The sequence below is a fragment of the Leptidea sinapis genome, chromosome 3, assembly GCF_905404315.1.
Source record: "Leptidea sinapis chromosome 3, ilLepSina1.1, whole genome shotgun sequence".
Classification (NCBI taxonomy): domain Eukaryota; kingdom Metazoa; phylum Arthropoda; class Insecta; order Lepidoptera; family Pieridae; genus Leptidea; species Leptidea sinapis.
Window position 1 is genome coordinate 11,749,499 of NC_066267.1, and position 19,175 is coordinate 11,768,673.

Genomic DNA, 19,175 nt, shown 5'->3' on the forward strand with positions numbered 1-19,175 from the left:
AGTCAAAACATAGTTTAGGATCATGTCGGACTCTGCACCACCAATTTGATATGATTTACACAAAATGTAAATATTCAAAAATTTTGTAATGAATATAATATGACCACTTAAAATTGAATTAATAATACAAAACTTGCGGATAATTAAATGTAAAAGTAGCTCAACCCTTCTCGTCGACTTCCTATTTCTCAGGCGGCCATTTCCATTACTTTCTGCGCATAAACGATCAACAAAATGACTTATATTACTTGGTAGTAAAAAAATCCTGTTGAATAGTAAATCACATATAATTATTGTATGGCAAATATATCTATACAACTTGAAACGATAATAGCAACGACAGCCTAGGCAGCGTTGAGATTATCGTAAAAGTGACCTATCGTATTCCGTCTCTCACATTTCAACTAAGAGTAGGGTTAGGACCGATAATACCGAATAATGTTTCGTTCGTTCTATCATCTTTGCGACATTGAATACGATGTTACTTAGAGTAGGATTCGATACGACTAATGCCACGATATATCGAATATCAATTTTGTCGAGGTCCAGTACCCTGTGAACGGTCCAATCACGTTGCGTTACGCCCCTGTAATTCATTTGGAGCTTCCAAAGTACGCTCGTTTCTTTGTAGATTATAAAAAGATTTAAAATTTACAACTGAAATTGATTTCTGAACTATAATTTTAATATATCGATGATAGCGTACGCACAAAGTATCAAGATTTAAATGGAAGTACTTACCCCTCGTATTAATTCCGATCCAGTTGAGATATCTTGAAAGTTTCTTAGAGATGTATGTCTTGCCGCGCGCTGGCAGCCCAACCATTGCAATCACATGGGGAATGTTTACATAATTCGCTCGCTCGCCTGAAAATAACATCATATTACAAGTTATTTAACATCATGAAAAGATACGATGGTAGATGACCACTTTTATCTAAGAAATAATTCAATTGTGGTAAAATATGTAGCAAATGAAATCCTGTAAAAATAGAGATGAAATGGATATGGCAACTAATCGGATTCAACTTAAAATCCGGTATCTGAACAATACCAGATAATCAATGAGTATCCGGCCGTTTACCGGATGTTAAAAAATGCGACATTTGCATATAAGGAAGCATTTATTGACTATCAAACCAAATTATCATTTTTTACTACACCATAAAAATCAATAGGTACTCGTAAGGTAAAGGATGTAAATCTTATTAGATGTAAGTAGGTAATTTATGATACTACTTATATATTATTTACATATATGTAATAAGTAATTTCAAACCTATAAAGCTAGATTTAAAAGTAAATCTGTAATGTCCAGTCATTAATAATTTTTTTTCACCACTTATAAGTAAATGCATATGTTAAATAGACTGATTGCAGACATTATATAATGTATAGACAAATATTTAAAAAAAAATCGGATGAGCCTTATTAATGTCACTACTTCAGTATGAGTGAGCAATGTTCTGGAAATCTACCTCTACTGTGCGCCAATTTTGACTGAAAACGCCCGGTTTATAAGCATTAAATATGCTTACATATGGATTTGAAAAACCCATTGAAACGTAGCTGGTGGATTCCCGAGTGAGAGGCTATGGAACTCTTAATGTTACAATAGATTAGATTATTATTTTATTTGCTAGAAACTGTCATAACCATAATGTTAACACCAAAAACAGACAAACTTATAATGCCTACTACTCGGCTAAGTCGAGTTAGTAAGTCTTTTGTGGGGCGATGTATATGCTTTTACAACAAGATCCCAGAAAATGTTCAAAAACAAAAGTATTATGTTATTCAAAAGAATTGTTAACAAACCGTTTGTGTGGTAAAGGCTACCTACTATAACATAAATTACTTTCTTAATGATTGCACAGATTGGGAATGGAGTGCCCTCAGGCTTTTAAATAATAAGTTTAAATGTACAATATTACTTTGTAAGCATATTTTTTTCGATGAAAAAAAAAGCCCGCTGAGTTTGTTGCGCCCGTTATTCTCAGGCCTGAGGCATTCATTTTGGAATTGGTCGTATATTTTGAGTTTCAATAAGTGACGTCACATCCTATTTTGAATAAAAATAATTGAATTTGAATATTTTCACGAAGATCATGGCGAAATTTCACGACCCACAAAATTCGGGTGTCAGTGTAAGGAATTCTTTAACTTATGCCTCACACAATAAGGTTGAGTATGACATATTATCACTACATCAACAACCTGTTTAAGGCTGTTTGTTTATTTTTTCATGTTGATTGTTTTTTATTTACTACATTGTTTGATAGCAATCGGATCTTTTCGAATATATTTAGAGGCCCACTTGATATATTTATTCATTTAGTGAACATTCTTCCAGAACATTCATTATAACAAATGAGACAACTGTGAGTGGGTTACTGTTGATTTGTATTAGTTTCTAATTGGTATCTAGTAAAATGTTTTTACTAACAGGTAGAATCTGTAATAAATTATTTGTGGAGCTATTACTGATAAATTTATAAATTACCCAAACACTATCCTGACACATGATAATTATATACATAGTAACACAAAAATATGTTACATAAATTTTAATAAAATCTAACATCTTTCAACCATAGACAAATTAAAACTATAAAAGTGTAGGTTGTTCCAAAAAAAAGCGAAGCGAAGCGAAAAGTTACAACACAATTCAACTTATGTCTAATAACCATGATATTAAACAGCTAAGCTATTTAAACTTAAAAGAATTTCACAATGGCAATAAATTTATATGTCAAACAAAACAAGACCTTATTTTAATGAACTTTTTTTCATGTTAATTGTAAATGTACAGTTTAAGCTTAGAATTAAAACTTAAATGTATAACATAACAATATAGTATAACTATATATAATACTAGCTGACCCGACAGACGTTCTGTAGATAATAATATAAAATACTGTTTTATAGAAATTTGCCAATAATATTTCAAAAACATCAAGAATTATTTTGTAAAAAATGCTCCCTGTTGTTATAATGAAACGGGTTCACGGCGCAACTGTCAAACCGTGCGTCACTGAATTCTCTTATAGAAAATATGTCCATACAAAAGAAACATTGAAAATAAAAATAATTATGGGTCCCAAATCGAAATAAAAACTATCCTATCTCTCAAGTTGGACCAAACTGCACTCCATGAAGAAATCCCCTTTAAAATCCGTTCATTAGTTTATTAGTCCATAGCGGACAAACAATCTGTCACATAATTTATATATATGAAGACTACTACAAATCACTAGTTATAGTAAAACACAATGTCAATCATTTCCACCGGCTTCATAAACAGTCAACTAACATCAATTGTTTTCTACTTAACCTAACAATTGACTAATGTAAATAGTTTTAATAATAATATTCCATGCTCTGCATACTTTTTACGAGAAAAAGTTATGAAACTAGAGGAATATAAATTTGATGGCAATACCTTCTTCCCATTATAATGCACACAGGATTATTAAAATAGGTGCCCAAAATTTCGAGTGGTATTTGAATTTTTAAATGAAACACAAGCTCTTTTCAGAGTATGTTATGCTATTGTGATATATAGTATTGCAAATAAGGAGCTAACAGCCTGGAAAAACTCTATGGAATGTGCAGTTATTAAGAGATTGACAGATGACGGCTATAATCTTGTTAAAAACAGAGGTAGCCAAAATCAACTATGTTTACATACTATATCAATCATTGTGTGTTTCATACTAAACTAAATTTTTAATTTTTACTTATCCAGTCCAGCGTCTTATTTTGTAGTATTTACATCCTCTTGGGCACCTCATGCTATACTATAAGGTTATAAGCATGGTGTTAACATTACGCTTTATAATCGCAAGCATGTATGTCACAAGCACAGGATCATGTCCATAACTGTTGTGATTCGTTTCACTTGCGGGACTGTAGGGAGTGAGGGAGGAGGAAGAGGGTGGCACATGATATAGCACAGCATGAACTCAGCACACAATTTCAATTATGGACACATTCACATATTAAGCTAATAATATGTGAATGTGACCATAATAATGTATGGTGTGTGATAATTGTGATATGTACTATATGCTATAATATTATAGCGTAGTCTGAAAACAGCTTTATGATTGCTCACTACTGCTTGACAGCAGAAAATGTGCCTCTATCACTATAGAGGCTGGCACCCCACTGGCACAAGGACCCAGAAAATAATTTAAACTGTATTTTTTTCTTCTGGTCTAATTATTACTGTTTCATTGAGAATTATTTTTGATGTCCATTGAAGTATCACTACCTGCTTCGGAAACAAATGTCTATGTCTCTGAGAGACAAGAAATAGCATAGAAAACTCTCCCACTATTCTGTTTTGTACTGTTTGAATAATATTACCATTACATAAGTTTTTGCTAAAGACAATTCAAACCATTCAAGTGACATAATGTTCAAAAATCTGCATAGACAGTTCAACTCTCAGGTTGTGTTTGTAACTTTTAATTTGTGTAATATGAATTACATGAAGAAGTTATGATAAAAAAAGGTTTAACAATGAAGGTAAACAAAATATTTATGATATCAATTAACAAATATATAGGTCACAAAATATTAATAAATTTAATCACTCAATTCTGCAGAGGTGCATGTCAAGATTGTAGATAATTATTTTTTTCTACTAATTTAATATCCATTCAAAATAGATTTAAGCCTTTTGTATGACTTGTCTTTATTTACAAGCTGTAACTGTTTATAAATGTAATTAAATGTATCCTTAGCACCTAAGCCTTCTTATATATGTACATGTATCATATGAAATTCTGTTGGTGGTTCATAAATAAAAACAAATCATCATAAATGAACTCTGACCCTAGGACTATGATTAATTATTATTGTACTCATCCAAAACTTACATATTAAGATAACATACAGCAAGATTATATTTAAGTGTCACTAGCTTAATCATAGAGATAGTAAACTTACTGACCTTATCTTTAGCATGATAAATATGTAGGTAACATACTAAGAATATTTTTGTTATGAAGATTGGTACAATAAATTGCAACGATGCGTCGTAAAACTTATAAGCACTAAGAAACGGCCTTGATACTATTAAAGTATTAAAACGGCATAAACCTTATCTATATAAATTTTATTTAAAATGCAAACCATACTAACCATCGCCGAAAAACTGTTTGTTTAAGTATTTCCACCCTTCAGCACGATTATCGTCCAGGTTCATAGTCATAGGACGATGGATGTTATACACTGTTATAAATATTAATTTGCCGTTGAGATAATTTTAATGGTTTTTATAATTTTAATTCGCACAGTACCAATGCAGATAAACAAATGTTGACAACTGAAATCTGAATTTTCGATTTAGTACGGCAAGTGGCAAACTGACAATGAACGAAGCGACAGTACAAGTGACTGACAAATGACAACTGACAAGTGACAGAACAGTACTTTGGAGTTAGAATTTCGTTTGATGTCCACTCTTCTATACGATAACAATAATTATAATTCTTTGTTTATAAAATTTTGTAACTATTGATAGATTGTTTTAGGTGTTTCGTGAATACTAAATTTATTAAGTATATATTATGACCTGACCCAACAGACGTTCTGTTGATAATAAAATCAGTTTTTATTAATTTGTCAAAATCCATTGTGTAACATAAACCAATGAAAGCAGTTAGAAATAAAACGTATTTCTGATTATCCAGGCTATCGAAACTCTCTAACGACCATTCCCAATATACTATCTTCAGATAGAGATAAATTACTACCTTCAACTGTCATAGCTGTCAATAATCTGAAGCTGTCCCCATAGACCAAGTATATTAGCTAGACATCGGTTTGGCATGGCCAACATGAGACAGATAATATCCTATATAATATAGATATAATAACATATATATATTATATGGGTACATAATATAACACAAGTGTTGTTTCATTTTACATCGTAAAACACAACATCGCACCATATTTCCTTTGATTGTACTTAAAATTGTCACTGATGTTGAATAAATAGTGGATATTTCACACGTTTCACAGCAATAATAACTTATTTTATAGACGCAAATAAAATATATGTGCAGCGCTGTCAAGTTTGATTAGCACACCAGGTGTTCTGACCTTAAAAAAACCGGCACGCATGGCGAAACAAATTAAAATCTAATCACTCTACCTCATTTCTTTACATCAGACTCGCACAAGTTTTTCTTTTTCTCGTGTGAGTGAGACAGAAGCTATCAATTAGTCTAGTTACTATACTTGGTCTATGACAGTCCCAATATACCCGATAAGTCATTCTTATCGTCTTATATTGGGATGCGTGAATTGCAATTTCGATACAAACTTCCATCGCTGGTAAGCTATACGTCTAAGTTTATTGGGAGAGATAAGTCAACAATACTTACGATTTTTATCTCAAGTAGGCCATAACCGGAGATAGACTGAATATTTGGAATGGCCGTAAGAAAAAAGGAAACTCTCTGAGAAAAAAGCGATTCACTCGATTAAATGAAACGTGCAGTCATTGACAGATTAACAGATGACGAGAGGAGAGAGCTGGAATCCTCTACGTATTAATCAACTGTCCGCTTTCAAATTTAGCCGTTTTATACTTCGTCGCCAATCACCATTCTGTAATTGTTACTAGATACTTTATTTATTACTATTTCAAACTTATGTCAAATCACTGCACGTTTCATACTTAACTAAATTTCAACTTTTACTTAGGCTGTCCAGTAGTATCTGCATCTTTGTTATGTTAATTTGGATACTACATTTAGAGTCGGCAACGGGGGAACGAAACTAAATCCATTTCAAGTTCTGGCTATATCGTGTGCGCCTTTCCTTTTAATAAAAATCTATAAATTTAATTTTCAAATCTAAATATGTTTTTATTCGTATAAGTTCCGTCATTGTATCAACAATTAGGTATTTCGTTGTTCCCTGTTTTTCTTTTATAACAATGTCACAGGAGATATGTAAAACCGTGCGTCAAAAATTAATCTCATAAAAATAATTTAGGGTCTCGAATCTAAATAAAAACTATCCTATCTCTCGAGTTGGATCAAACTGCAGGGTGTACAAAATTTGATTAAAGTCGGTTCAGTAGTTTAGGTGGTCAATTTTAAGCTGAAATTCAATTTTAACATTGAAATTATTAGAGACCTGATAACACATAACTTTTCTGTGTAGGTATATTTTAAAACAAAATGGTCGACTTTGAAAATTCTGTTAACAGTGTGTAATTATAAATTCTCACGGCAGGGATTGTTAATTAACAATGTTGAGTGAATGTTATATAAATACTACACTAGCTGCCATAAAACTAAAACTTTTATCATGCAGTTAATTTAATCTCTAGAGATATAGAGCGGCTAATCTACATATATTAATCACAATAACATTTTACACCCAATTTATAGGAAGGGTTCTGATTGGTGGCATTATTATTATGTCAGAAGCTCGTGTTTCCAAGAGGTCGCTCACAACTACAATAAATCACACCTTTTAGCTGCAGCTTTATTATACATTTTTATCATAAATGACCATTTTGAAAAATGTTGCTTGCGGTTCATAATAATACCTATAGCTAATATTGTTAGATTTCATGGTAGAATCATTATTTCGTACAATAAAGTTTATTTTACTATAATATATAATATGTATTAGGTATCCTACCGGACACAGATATCTTTGTTTAACAACGTCCAGTTAGTTTCAAACGAAAACTTTGATAACCCATTTCGTGCGCAATAATTATAGGTTATCGCATGAGGTATCTTTTTACCTCATTAGAATCGTTGTACCTATTTGTTCTGTGAAAAAATGGGACATACATTTTGTATTTTTCTTCAAACATCTAAGATCCTTTATAACACTTATTTTTAGTCTAGTACGTTTGTATTTTAAACATTTCGGTAAACAAAGTGAATGAGTTAAAATACCTAAGGAAACTCGTTTCATTCGTGATTTTGTTTTCCTGTTATTTTCCTCATATTTTTAGGATCTTTTTCTCTATTTTACTCAACACTTATTTAAACGTATTTACCAGTGGGAGGCACCTTTGCACGGGATGCCGGGTACCACAACGGCGCCTGTTTCTGCCGTGAAGCAGTAATGTATAAGCATTACTGTATTTCGGTCTGAAGGGCTCCGTAGCTAGTGGAATTGATGGAAAAATGAGACCTAACATCTTATGTCTCAAGGTGACGAGCGCAGTTGTAGTGCCGCTCAGAATTTTTGTTTTTAGGTTTTTCAAGAATCATGAGTGGCACTGCATTGTCATGGGCAGGACGTATCAATTACCAACAGGTGAACGTACTGCTCGTGTCACCCCTTATTATCATTAAAATATCATATACTAGACTAATATCGTGTATGTAACTTTTGTTCTGGTTGAACTTCTACAAATTTCGTAATTAATATGCATTTGTTTAGGTGAAACGAAGCGCATCGTTCACCATCTAGTTTTATAATATAAAATTATCAAACTTTTGCTCCTATTAATCGGTACCTAGTTGGTTCACGATGATTATTAGATTGTTTCTTTTTTGCTACATGTAATCTAGATTAATTAATTAATTTATATTCGATGCTTTTGTCCATTACCATTAGCAGACTTGGGACCGTTTTACACTTGCTCGCTACCTGCTGGGAAAGTTGCCCGAAGGCCCCATAGAATATCCGGAAGTTGAAAATAAAAAGTATTGGGGTAGTTCCATCAACCCGGAAGTGGCCCGAGCTGTGTAGAGCTGGCCTAAGAGCATCTTAGATTATTGGCGCGAATTCATCAAAACGCAACGCTAAACGAAACACCAAAAACTGATCATATAAGTAAGGTTACGTTATCAAGATGTGATAGTACAGGTAGGTGATCACCCCGATCGAAAGAATCTTTAATAATTAGTCTTAGTGTAAAATTTTCCTTAGTATTAGTTAAATACGTCAGTAGGTTTCCATTCCTACTCTGTGGTAATAGTATCAGATATCTTATGACGTGCTAGATGTGTAAATTAATGCCAACAGTAGGTATATAATTTGTCCAGTCAACATAAATAAACAAAAGTGTAAAAACCAGAAATATCTATTGCTCTATAATGCCATAATATTATCTCCTGTTTTCCAGATCTCAAGTAGGTAACATTGTCGTCAATATTTCTCATATAATATTTTTAAACAGAACAATGAAATCTGACATGGGATGACACTATTGGAATCTTTATTTTGTAGTCGCTAAGAGTGCATCAAATAGCACCAAAATATGCACCAAACTTCATAATCCTGTCCATGGAAAGATTAAATAGAAATTGTATAGATTTTATTAAGTGCGAAATGAAGTGAAACTTCTTTGTGCGCGATAAGTGCTTTATTTTGTGGTTATTTAATAATAGTGAGCTCTCACATACGGCTATAGCGTTCGCTAGTACAGATAAAGTCAGCTCTAGCTCTTCTAGTTCCGCGCTTCCTGATTTAAATGTCGCCCCAGGTCACTGCGATTTTGGTTTAATCTATGCGTTTTATTTTACGTGCAGCAATAAAATGGTTATAACAAGGAAGATTTGAGTTCCTTCTTTCCTAGCCGGCATCCGGTGAAAAGGAGCCTCCCACTGGTGTGGTGCTATGGCTCCGATATCCGTCTTTCTGTACATTTATTTTGAATGAACAAGAATAAGTGACACACGTCACATTGCAATAAACCCATATCAGCATTGAGCTTTATATATATAATTGATTGATTGATTTCCACGTATACAGTCACGTAGAGACTTGAAATTTGGTAGGAATATTCCTTTCGCCGAGTAGAGGTCAGCTAAGAACGGATTTTACGAAATTCCACCCGCAATAGTTTTTTTTTAATATGAACAGAATAACGTCTGTCGGGTCAGCTAGTAATATATAAACGAAAAGCAAGAAGAGCACATTCAATAGTGGTGATCGTCAGAAACCGAATGAACAAAACAATATGGCAACCATACCTGTCTTCTACGACCAAGATTTTGTGTAACATTATTTACGTATTTCTTCTATAGACGAGCCAATATTGCCAGTGTCGAAGCAAAGTTTGCACAATAAATTTACCTTTCTAAATATTGAATGTTTTTTATCGAAGAGAAAACGTTGTGCAATTTTTAATTATATGTATATAGAGTACAATTATAAATTTAAAATAATATTTTAGTATATTTCAACACGCACAATAAAAAATGTTATTATTTGTTGTTGGCAACACCATTGTTTTCATTTTTGATCTCGAATTATATTTCCGACTTTACTTAAGGACATAAACTCCAGCGAAGACGCGGGTAAAAGCTACTAAAGATTATAAGAATAAATAATAAAAACCGAGATAACAATGGGAACCTTCTGGAACACGGACTTAAATGTGAAAGGCGATGATCATAATGTATGTGAACTTGAGACGCCTTTTGCAATTAACAAAGATCTAACTGAACATGACTGTTAAGAGTGTTGTTAGCGATCAAAAGAAGTTCTGTGGTATAATTGTATAAAGGCACTACTTACATGATTGCGTGGCAATGTAGTGCTTAATTATTATTATTACCACCAATGCCCGCGACTTCGTCCGCGCATTATTACTGAGTTCCTATAAGATTATTTTCCTGCTGGAAGGGCAATCAAACTTATCGACAAAAGTCCTACCGCTAGTAAAAACCGCACTTCATAATTCCTAAAGAGGTCGCAATTTTTATTTTTTTCTCAAAGTTTTATTTTTGCTTTATTATTATAATAAGATTATCGAGTAGCATGATTTCTTAACCAGAAATCGTTAGTATGTTAAAATTGCAATTGGTAATCCGATCGTCAGGTTCAAAGGTAATTTCAAAGCAGAATGAGCCGTTTTGACTCCATCAAGCAATCCCTCGTCTTAATGACTAAGTATAACAATATTTTTATTTAATAATTTTAGTATCGAAAGGCGTAGGTGTCAAAGGTACTTTAAATATATTGGTACTTACCACTTCGGCGGAACTTCATAAGATTTTCATCCAATTTTTCAAACCCAATTTCACCCACTTAGGAGAGTTTTCGTAAAATATTTTCTTAGCTGATACCTACTCACTAAAAAGACGTACCAAACTTCAATTCAACAATAATTAAATATTTCCCATACAAAATTTCATCCCCTATTTAACCACCCTTAAGGGGAGATTTTTCAAAATAACGTATAGGTACAGTTTTTCATTATTTATATCGAGTAACCTAAATTACGAACTTTACGTCTCTAACTTCAAAAACAGGACTTTCATACAACCTTCCAACCCCATTTCACGCCATTTGTGGTAGGGTATTTTCAAAGCTTGCTTTTTGCTTGCACTTGTCCTCTATAAAGAACCAACATTTCAAATTTCAGGTTAAAATAACTATAGTTCCAACTTTTCAAATATTAAATAAAAAAAAACATATTACTTGGACATTTTACAAATACCGTCCTTAGTCCTTCCTTATTTCAGCCGCGGTCATTGAATACGCCTTGCAATCACGCATTTATTACGATTTAAATGAAATAAAAATCGGCATGAGGCTGTGTCGTCGACACGGCCGTGTACATGTAAGCGTGTGAGTACGTGTAGCTACATAATGATATTTTTTTTTAAAGTTGTATATTATGTTAATTATTCTGAAGGAGTTTCTAATTTTAATATATTGATGATTGCAACACTTTGAGTCAGACAGGAAATCAAAAAAGTTTCAGCTACTGTTCAGTCTGGGATAGTGTTACATAGCAGCGGTGTTTCCCGTTGAAATTTTCAAAGTGCGTAAAATACCTTTCTTTATGAAAATAAGGGCATTACAAGCACATTACAATGCGCTCGCCATCTTGAGACGTAAGATGTTAAGTCTCAATTGCCCAGTAATTTACGGCGCCCTTCAGACCGAAACACAATAATGCTTACACATTACTACTTCACGGTAGAAACAGGCATGGTTGTGGTCCCCATAATCTAGCCGGCATCCTGTGCAAAGGAGTGTGCATCCTCGCACCTATCTCCATAGCAGCTGATTCGTTCGTTCATGCACTCAGACGCCCTCACTCTTTTACGGTGCAGGTGCTGGTATATCATTACATCACTCTGGAACAGTCCTCCCCGAATATATGCGTATATCTTTTTATTTTGACCTGGCAATTAATTTTTATAGATCGTCGATGTATTGTATATCACTACATATTTAAAAAAAAAACTTCGTTTAAAAAAAACCTACTTCAAATTACTTAGTAAAGATTTAATTTAATACATCTCACCACTTTATGCAAATCTTACACCTTTATTATTAATAAAATACTGTTATTTGTATGTGCTACCTATTAACAGGGTTTAAGTCGGTGCCTGCCCGCTTGGGTTGTTAGGTTCTTGATGAAGCTATCCCGCTCAAAGTCACGCGTGGCGAGTGTAGGTACCTGCTATTACATTTGGCTTGGCAAGCCCTTTGAGATATTATAAAATAATGTATACACCATACATCGTGTATATAGTTCTACACAAAAGTCTGCGATAGCATCGTATCTCTTAAGGAATAAATACTATATCCATTTTAATATTTAAAAAATTGGCAATTATAAAGCGGTTATGTAAAATCTGCTTACACATACACGATATTAATCATCCGATGGCTTTACGGCCGTTCCCAATATACTATCTACGGATAGAGATAATTTACTACTGTCAACTGTCAGTAATTAGCTGTCAATAAACTCAAGCTGTCCCAATATACCCGATAAGTCATTCTTATCGCCTTATATTGAGACGCGAGAATTGCAATTTCCATACAAACTTCTATCGCTGGTAAGCTATACGTCGTCCCATTGACAGACAGCTTGTATAGATGAGGTGAGTTACCGTCGATAAGTTTATTGGGACAGAAAAGTCAACGATAGTTACGATTTTTATCTCAAGCAACGGCCGTTAGACTACATTCCCACACCTACATTTCCCGACTACGTTCCCGAATACTTCCATCAATTTTCTATTAACAGAACAGCTGTCGGGTCAGCTGGTAATCAATAAAATTAAAACGCACGACTAACTGAGTTATAAAAGTATTCGTATATATAGTAAAGTTGCTCATTAGAACGGTCGAGTTTATCTATTTATTCTTATCTCTAGCAATACAAATATCCCGGATGTTTTATAAATACAATTGAACGCTAATGTACAAAGCTTGATCTAACAAAAATAGTGGGCGTTTTATTAACCCATCACAGAGTGGTAATTACAGAATTAACTTCTATTACCTATAATCATTTCTGTTTTTAGAATAGGATGATAAGCTAGCTAGCCGGCCAATGACTGTAGGCATCACCCACCTTTGCACCCTTGCAATCCCGGAGGTTGTATTCATAATAATATATCCCGTTCCCAACATATAATATAGTTAATTATACCTTCATAAATACATATAAACATCCATGACTTGGAAACAAACATTAATATTCATCATACAAAAAGATTGCACCTACCGGGATTCGAACTCGGGACCTCTAGCTCAGTAGGCTCACTAACCATTTGGTTGAAATAACCTATTTATGTCATTTCAATGAGTAAATACTGCTGGAGTAAAATTGTTACTAAATTTGGATGTGTCAGAGTTTTATCATTATCATCAGTCGGAAGATCAATCGGCGATCTTGACCAGATCTTAGGAGTTTTATTCTCTAATTAAATTGCCATATTGTGTATGACATCTACGAATCCAGTTATTAGTGTGATATAAAAAAAGATTCAGAAATTATGAGGCTTTTATAACAGGCACGATAGTCGACGCGTGGCAAAAATTTGATATAAATAATAATAAATATTAATTGATTGATATTTTAAATGTAGGTAAAAAGGTATTTGCGGCCCATTATCTGCATTTCGACGTCTACTGTGTGCCAATTCTACGTAGGAACACCAGGGCTTAGGTTATAGCCAGTAAGAGCGGCGAGTACCCGTACATGTATATTCGGAAAACCGAAACACGTTCGAGGCGGATGAGGACTACGCCGGTTGAGCGCGCATTAAATTTGATAATAACTATTTTGTGTATGGTCTCAATTCACCGTTATGGTAACACTAGCTGATGCCCGCGACTTCGTCCGCGTAGATAAAGGGTTTTTAGAAATAATAAGCAAGTTTGGAATTGAAGATTATCTCATGTCCTATTCCAGTTCCGGTTCCCGTTTTCGCTCCCGTTCCCAACATGTTAATAAGATTCATAAATCTTATTTCGAGGAAGATTGCTATGGCAAACTAAACCTACTATTGAAATAGTTATTTTTCCGGGATAAAATGTAGCGGTTCCTTTCCCAAGCTCTAGTCTACCGCTCTAACAAATTTAATCAAAATCGGTGCAGTAGCTCCGATGTAAAAGCGTAACAAACATACATTCACATTTGTAATATTAGTAGGGATGTAGTGGCACGTGTCAGCCTTGAGACACATAATCGTAAAATGCCTGAACAAGACTGAATGAACAATAAAGCATTATAACTTTTGTATCTACGATTGTTTCTATAAGGATGTACCGATTATCATTGTTACAAAGTTCGGGCAGTAAAAGAGCGACATTTTAAGAATTATCTTTTCAAGCGCGTCAAATTATAATGTTCATTTAGAATGTTCAAGTTTGCTTTATTTGTGTTTCCTCCTCCTTTTTTAAAATCTGTTAAAAATGCAAGGTGACCAACGCAGCTTAAGGCGAAGAGTAAGCAGAAAACGCGCCAACATGGTGTTTTTAGACAAGTTTTGTGGTGAAACTATAGCATTTCGAGCTATGAACACTACTTAATCCTGTTATACATATCCTTAAGTCTTATTTGTAGGTTGCTAATGCTTGCTGTTGGTTATAGTTAACATTGCCGAGCCTTTTTGAACTACTACTTTTCTTTGAAGTTGAACAAGTTTCTTGGCATGGCGTGACGCATTTTTTTGGTACTTCTCTCATAACTGTTATTCTTATAGCTTGTACTTTTTTGTGTAGGTTTATTTATTCAGATTAGAAGTGATTAACGAGGATTGTAAACATATAAACAGTTTTCCACGCAAGAATTTTGAATATTTTGGCTTTGTTACATAGATGGCCGGCAGCCGTGAACTCATATCGCTCAAGGTCGCTGGCATTTAGTGTCGCCTTAAGCGCCTTTACGATTCTAGAGCAATTACAAGGCCGTGTTTTTATGCCAATAAGGGACGAGACGAGCAGGACATTCAACTGATGGTAATTGATACGTCCTTCCCCTTACAAACAGTGCCACTCTGGATTCTTGAAAATCCCAAAAACTCTGATCGGTACCATAATTGCGCTCGTCACCTTGAGACGTAAGATGTTTAAAAGTAATTTTACTAGCTACGGCGCCACACCGAAACACAGCTATGCTTACACATTACTACTTCAAGGCAGAATGGTAAGTTATTTAAAATAATTAAAACAGAGTTTGCTTTTATATTTACTTCAAAGACAGTCAACTCGGGTGGTCTCTTGTCATTTAACAACTGGGCAACAGCTGGTATTCATGGGAGCAGACAACGGTTATATGAACTATATAGTGAGAGATCATCATGTAATCATGATGCATCTTTCCTTGTATATGTGAAAAATTATTCAAAATTATTTAAGAAACTATGTGCTATTGCTAAGTCAATGCATATTAGAGAAATAATTAAAAATGCTTCAAATAAGATAAAAAGGACTTGGAAAGTTATTAACTGGGAATCTGGAAGAGCGAAAGACTGCAAGTTTGAATATAATCTAATAATAAACAATACAAAAATCCACTCTGAGCAGGAAGTAGCTTCTGCTTTTGAGAAATTTTTTTCTGACATTCCAGTTTCCATCTCAAGCACCCTTGTCTCCTCCACCAGTGTTGCCGAGTCAATTCTATTGGAAAATGTTAAGGAATGTAAACAAAATTTCAAATTCAGTGTTGTTAGCCCAGCAGAAATAATTAATACTTTCAGATCCTTAGAAATGAAAAAAACTGCTGATATATGGGGCATATCTGTAAAAATAATAAGTTCTGTTATTGACGTCATACCACCATATCTAGCACTAGTTTTTAATAGCTGTATTGAACATGGCGTGTTTCCTGACCTTCTGAAGTATAGTAAAATTACACCAATATTTAAATCGGGACTCACTTCTGACCCGAATAACTATGGCCCTGTTTCGGCGTTGCCGACCCTTAGTAAAATTTTTGAAAAAATTATTTTAAGCCAAATGCTTACTCACTTTAACACTTATAAGTTACTTCATATAAAACAATTTGGCTTTATTAGGGGATGCTCGACTACGGATGCAGGTGTTGAACTCATCAGGAATATTTTTGAGGCCTAGGAGGAGTCACAGAATGCACTTGGTATCTTCTGTGATTTATCTAAGGCTTTTGATTGTGTTCAACATTCAACGCTGGTCAGGAAACTATGCCACTATGGTATAAGAGGATCTGCACTCGATCTTCTGATCTCATATTTAAATAATAGGATTCAGAGGGTCGAGGTGAATGGCAGGAGATCTCCTGGGACTCCTCTCGGTATGGGGTACCACAAGGGTCTATTCTTGGACCCTTCCTATTCCTAATTTATATAAATGATCTACCTAACCTTGTAGAAAAAAAACACAAGGTGGTATTGTTTGCGGATGACACTTCACTTATATTCAAAGTGAAACGAAGCCAAGTTTTATATGACGAAGTAAACAATGCTCTATCTGACATCGTGTACTGGTTTAGCGCCAATAACTTATTGTTAAATAATCCTAAAACCAAATATATTAAATTCACCGCGCCAAATGTCAAAACTGTAGATGCGAATATTTTACTAAATGGAGAGGTGGTAAAACCAGTGGAATCTGCTATATTTCTTGGCATTACTCTTGATTCCAAATTGCAGTGGGGCCCCCATATTGAAGGATTGGCGAATAGGCTTAGTTCTGCAGCATATGCGGTTAAGAAAATCAGACGGTTAACTGACATAGATACGGCGAGATTAGTATACTTTAGTTATTTTCATAGTATTATGTCCTATGGTATATTGTTATGGGGCAGAGCGGCCGACATTAATACTATCTTTTTGCTGCAGAAGAGAGCTATTCGCGCGATTTATAACGCGGTCCTAAAGAATCACTAAGAGAAAAATTTAAAGAAATAAACATTTTGACTGTTGGTTCTCAATACATTTTTGATAATGTTTTGTATGTTCATAAGCACATTGAGGAATTTTCTAGAAACTGTGACATACAGAATGTTAGCACGAGGAACAAACATAAACTTGTTATGCCTACTACTCGGTTGGGTCGAGTTAGTAAGTCTTTTGTTGGGCGATGTATATGCTTCTACAATATGATCCCAGAAAATGTACAAAACAAATGTGTTCCGAAATTTAAAAGAATTGTTAAAAAACGTTTGTGTGGGAAAGGTTATAATAGCATAAACGATTTTCTTAATGACACCACGGACTGGGATTAAAGCGAACACCCTCAGGCTCTTTAATTATAAATGTTTATTGTACGATATTACATTGTAATCCATATTTTATATAAAAAAAAGCCCGCTGAGTTTCTTGCGCCCATTCTTCTCAGGTCTGAGGCAGTCTCTTTTGAATGGGTGGTAGATTTTGACGTTCAATAAATCCTATTTTGAATAAAAATATTTGAATTTGAATAGTTGCCGTTGTGGTACCCATAATCTAGCCGGCATCCAGTGCAAAGGAGCCTCCAACTGGTAAAAGTTGTACTAAGCCTTATAAAGGATTTTTGAATTAAGAACTTCTATAATTGCATTATCAAGTACAAAAAAAACTCGCAGTAATGTGAGCCAAATATGTGACCGTAGTAATGAAATGATTGGTTTGTAAATAAATATAAACGACATTGAACTTAATCCGAAGTAATATTATATTTTTAAATAAGTCGTGCTATTTTATTCACATTATCATAACTTTTTTGAATATTACCTCATCATTCGTTTCGTCAAGCCACAACCTGAGAGTTGAACAAGCCATATCAAGATTTATGAACGTTACGTCACTCGAACGCTTGGCTCAGTGGATTCGAGTCCCGCATCGTTCATAAATTTTGTTTACAAATTTAATTTGTGTAAATAAATGATTGCTCTTTCGTCTCAGACTGGAACAGCTCGTCAATGTTATCGTACTTTGATTGGCTGTCACTTACGTCAAACACTGTCAATATCTTATTGTTTGTATGAATAGTCTTGTGTTCTGTGTGTGTTAAGTAAATATAATAATCTCTTAGGTTATAGTCATGAGTCGGAGTCGTGATCAAAATATTCCAAGGCAAAAGCAACAACTTCGAGAAGCGTATTAATATAAATGAACTATAAATACCAAGAACTCGGTAGAATTAGCTTTTATCAGATGATAAGCACTATAAATAATCCCGCGGACTAGTAAAAAAAGAAGGACTCCGCGCCGTGATATTAGCAGCCTTTATGCTAGTGTGTGTGCGGTTACGGGGACCACTACCAGATACACAATTTTTTCTCCCTTAAATAATCATATATCCATAAATACTTTTATAGTATTGTTTTTACACTTTTTCACAACGGACCACGGCATTTTTAAAATATTTTATTGCGACGCAAACTGATCTGTCACAGACGATGGCAAATCTCATAATGGCGGCCGATCGGCTTGTATTAGTGTAAGTGTATGCGTGGGGCTATGTATTTACACGTTTACCGGCTTGTTTTGGTGCCTCACTGTTATGTAAGGTGACACGAAGTCCTTCTTATTTTACTTGTTCGTAAATAATCCTTCTACATTCCCCCAATTGCTACAAAAAGTCTAGTGTTGCCAAGACACTAAATCCATAACTAACGAGTATTTTAAGTCTATGATTTATTGTTTAATGGCCGTTTTCAATAACCTATCTATCTTTAGTTTAACTTACTAGAGGTAGACATATTTATCCTTTCACGCTTACTTACATTTCAATAACCTATCGACATAAAGCATTGGACTATAACTATATTAGACATAACTATGGATAGATAAGATCTTGTCATTAAACGGTGACAGCAATGTATCCGTAACTAGAGATACGTTATTGAAAACGACCGTAAGAAGAAGTTTATGTATCAATGGAAATAATCTAATTTATGGAGATATTAATGTTTGATTTAATGTTTTAATCGACCTTGTTTTGTTTTTCGTTCGGGTGAT

At 34.1% G+C, this 19,175-nt stretch overlaps 1 protein-coding gene across 2 annotated transcripts in view; it reads right to left on the reverse strand.

Moving 5' to 3' along the window:
- LOC126979536 (6-phosphofructo-2-kinase/fructose-2,6-bisphosphatase) overlaps positions 1-19,175 on the reverse strand; it is a 49,554-nt gene that overhangs the window by 17,755 nt on the left and 12,624 nt on the right. Inside the window, exons 1-2 of one of the 2 annotated variants that reach the window (XM_050828882.1) lie at positions 5,152-5,321; positions 742-867 (exon numbers count right to left, since the gene is read on the reverse strand). In XM_050828882.1, the coding sequence (XP_050684839.1) occupies positions 742-867; positions 5,152-5,221 (196 nt within the window). In that variant the 5' untranslated portion in view covers positions 5,222-5,321. Of the gene's footprint in view, positions 1-741; positions 868-5,151; positions 5,322-19,175 lie in introns of those variants that run through there. The other variant, XM_050828881.1, reaches the window with a different exon arrangement.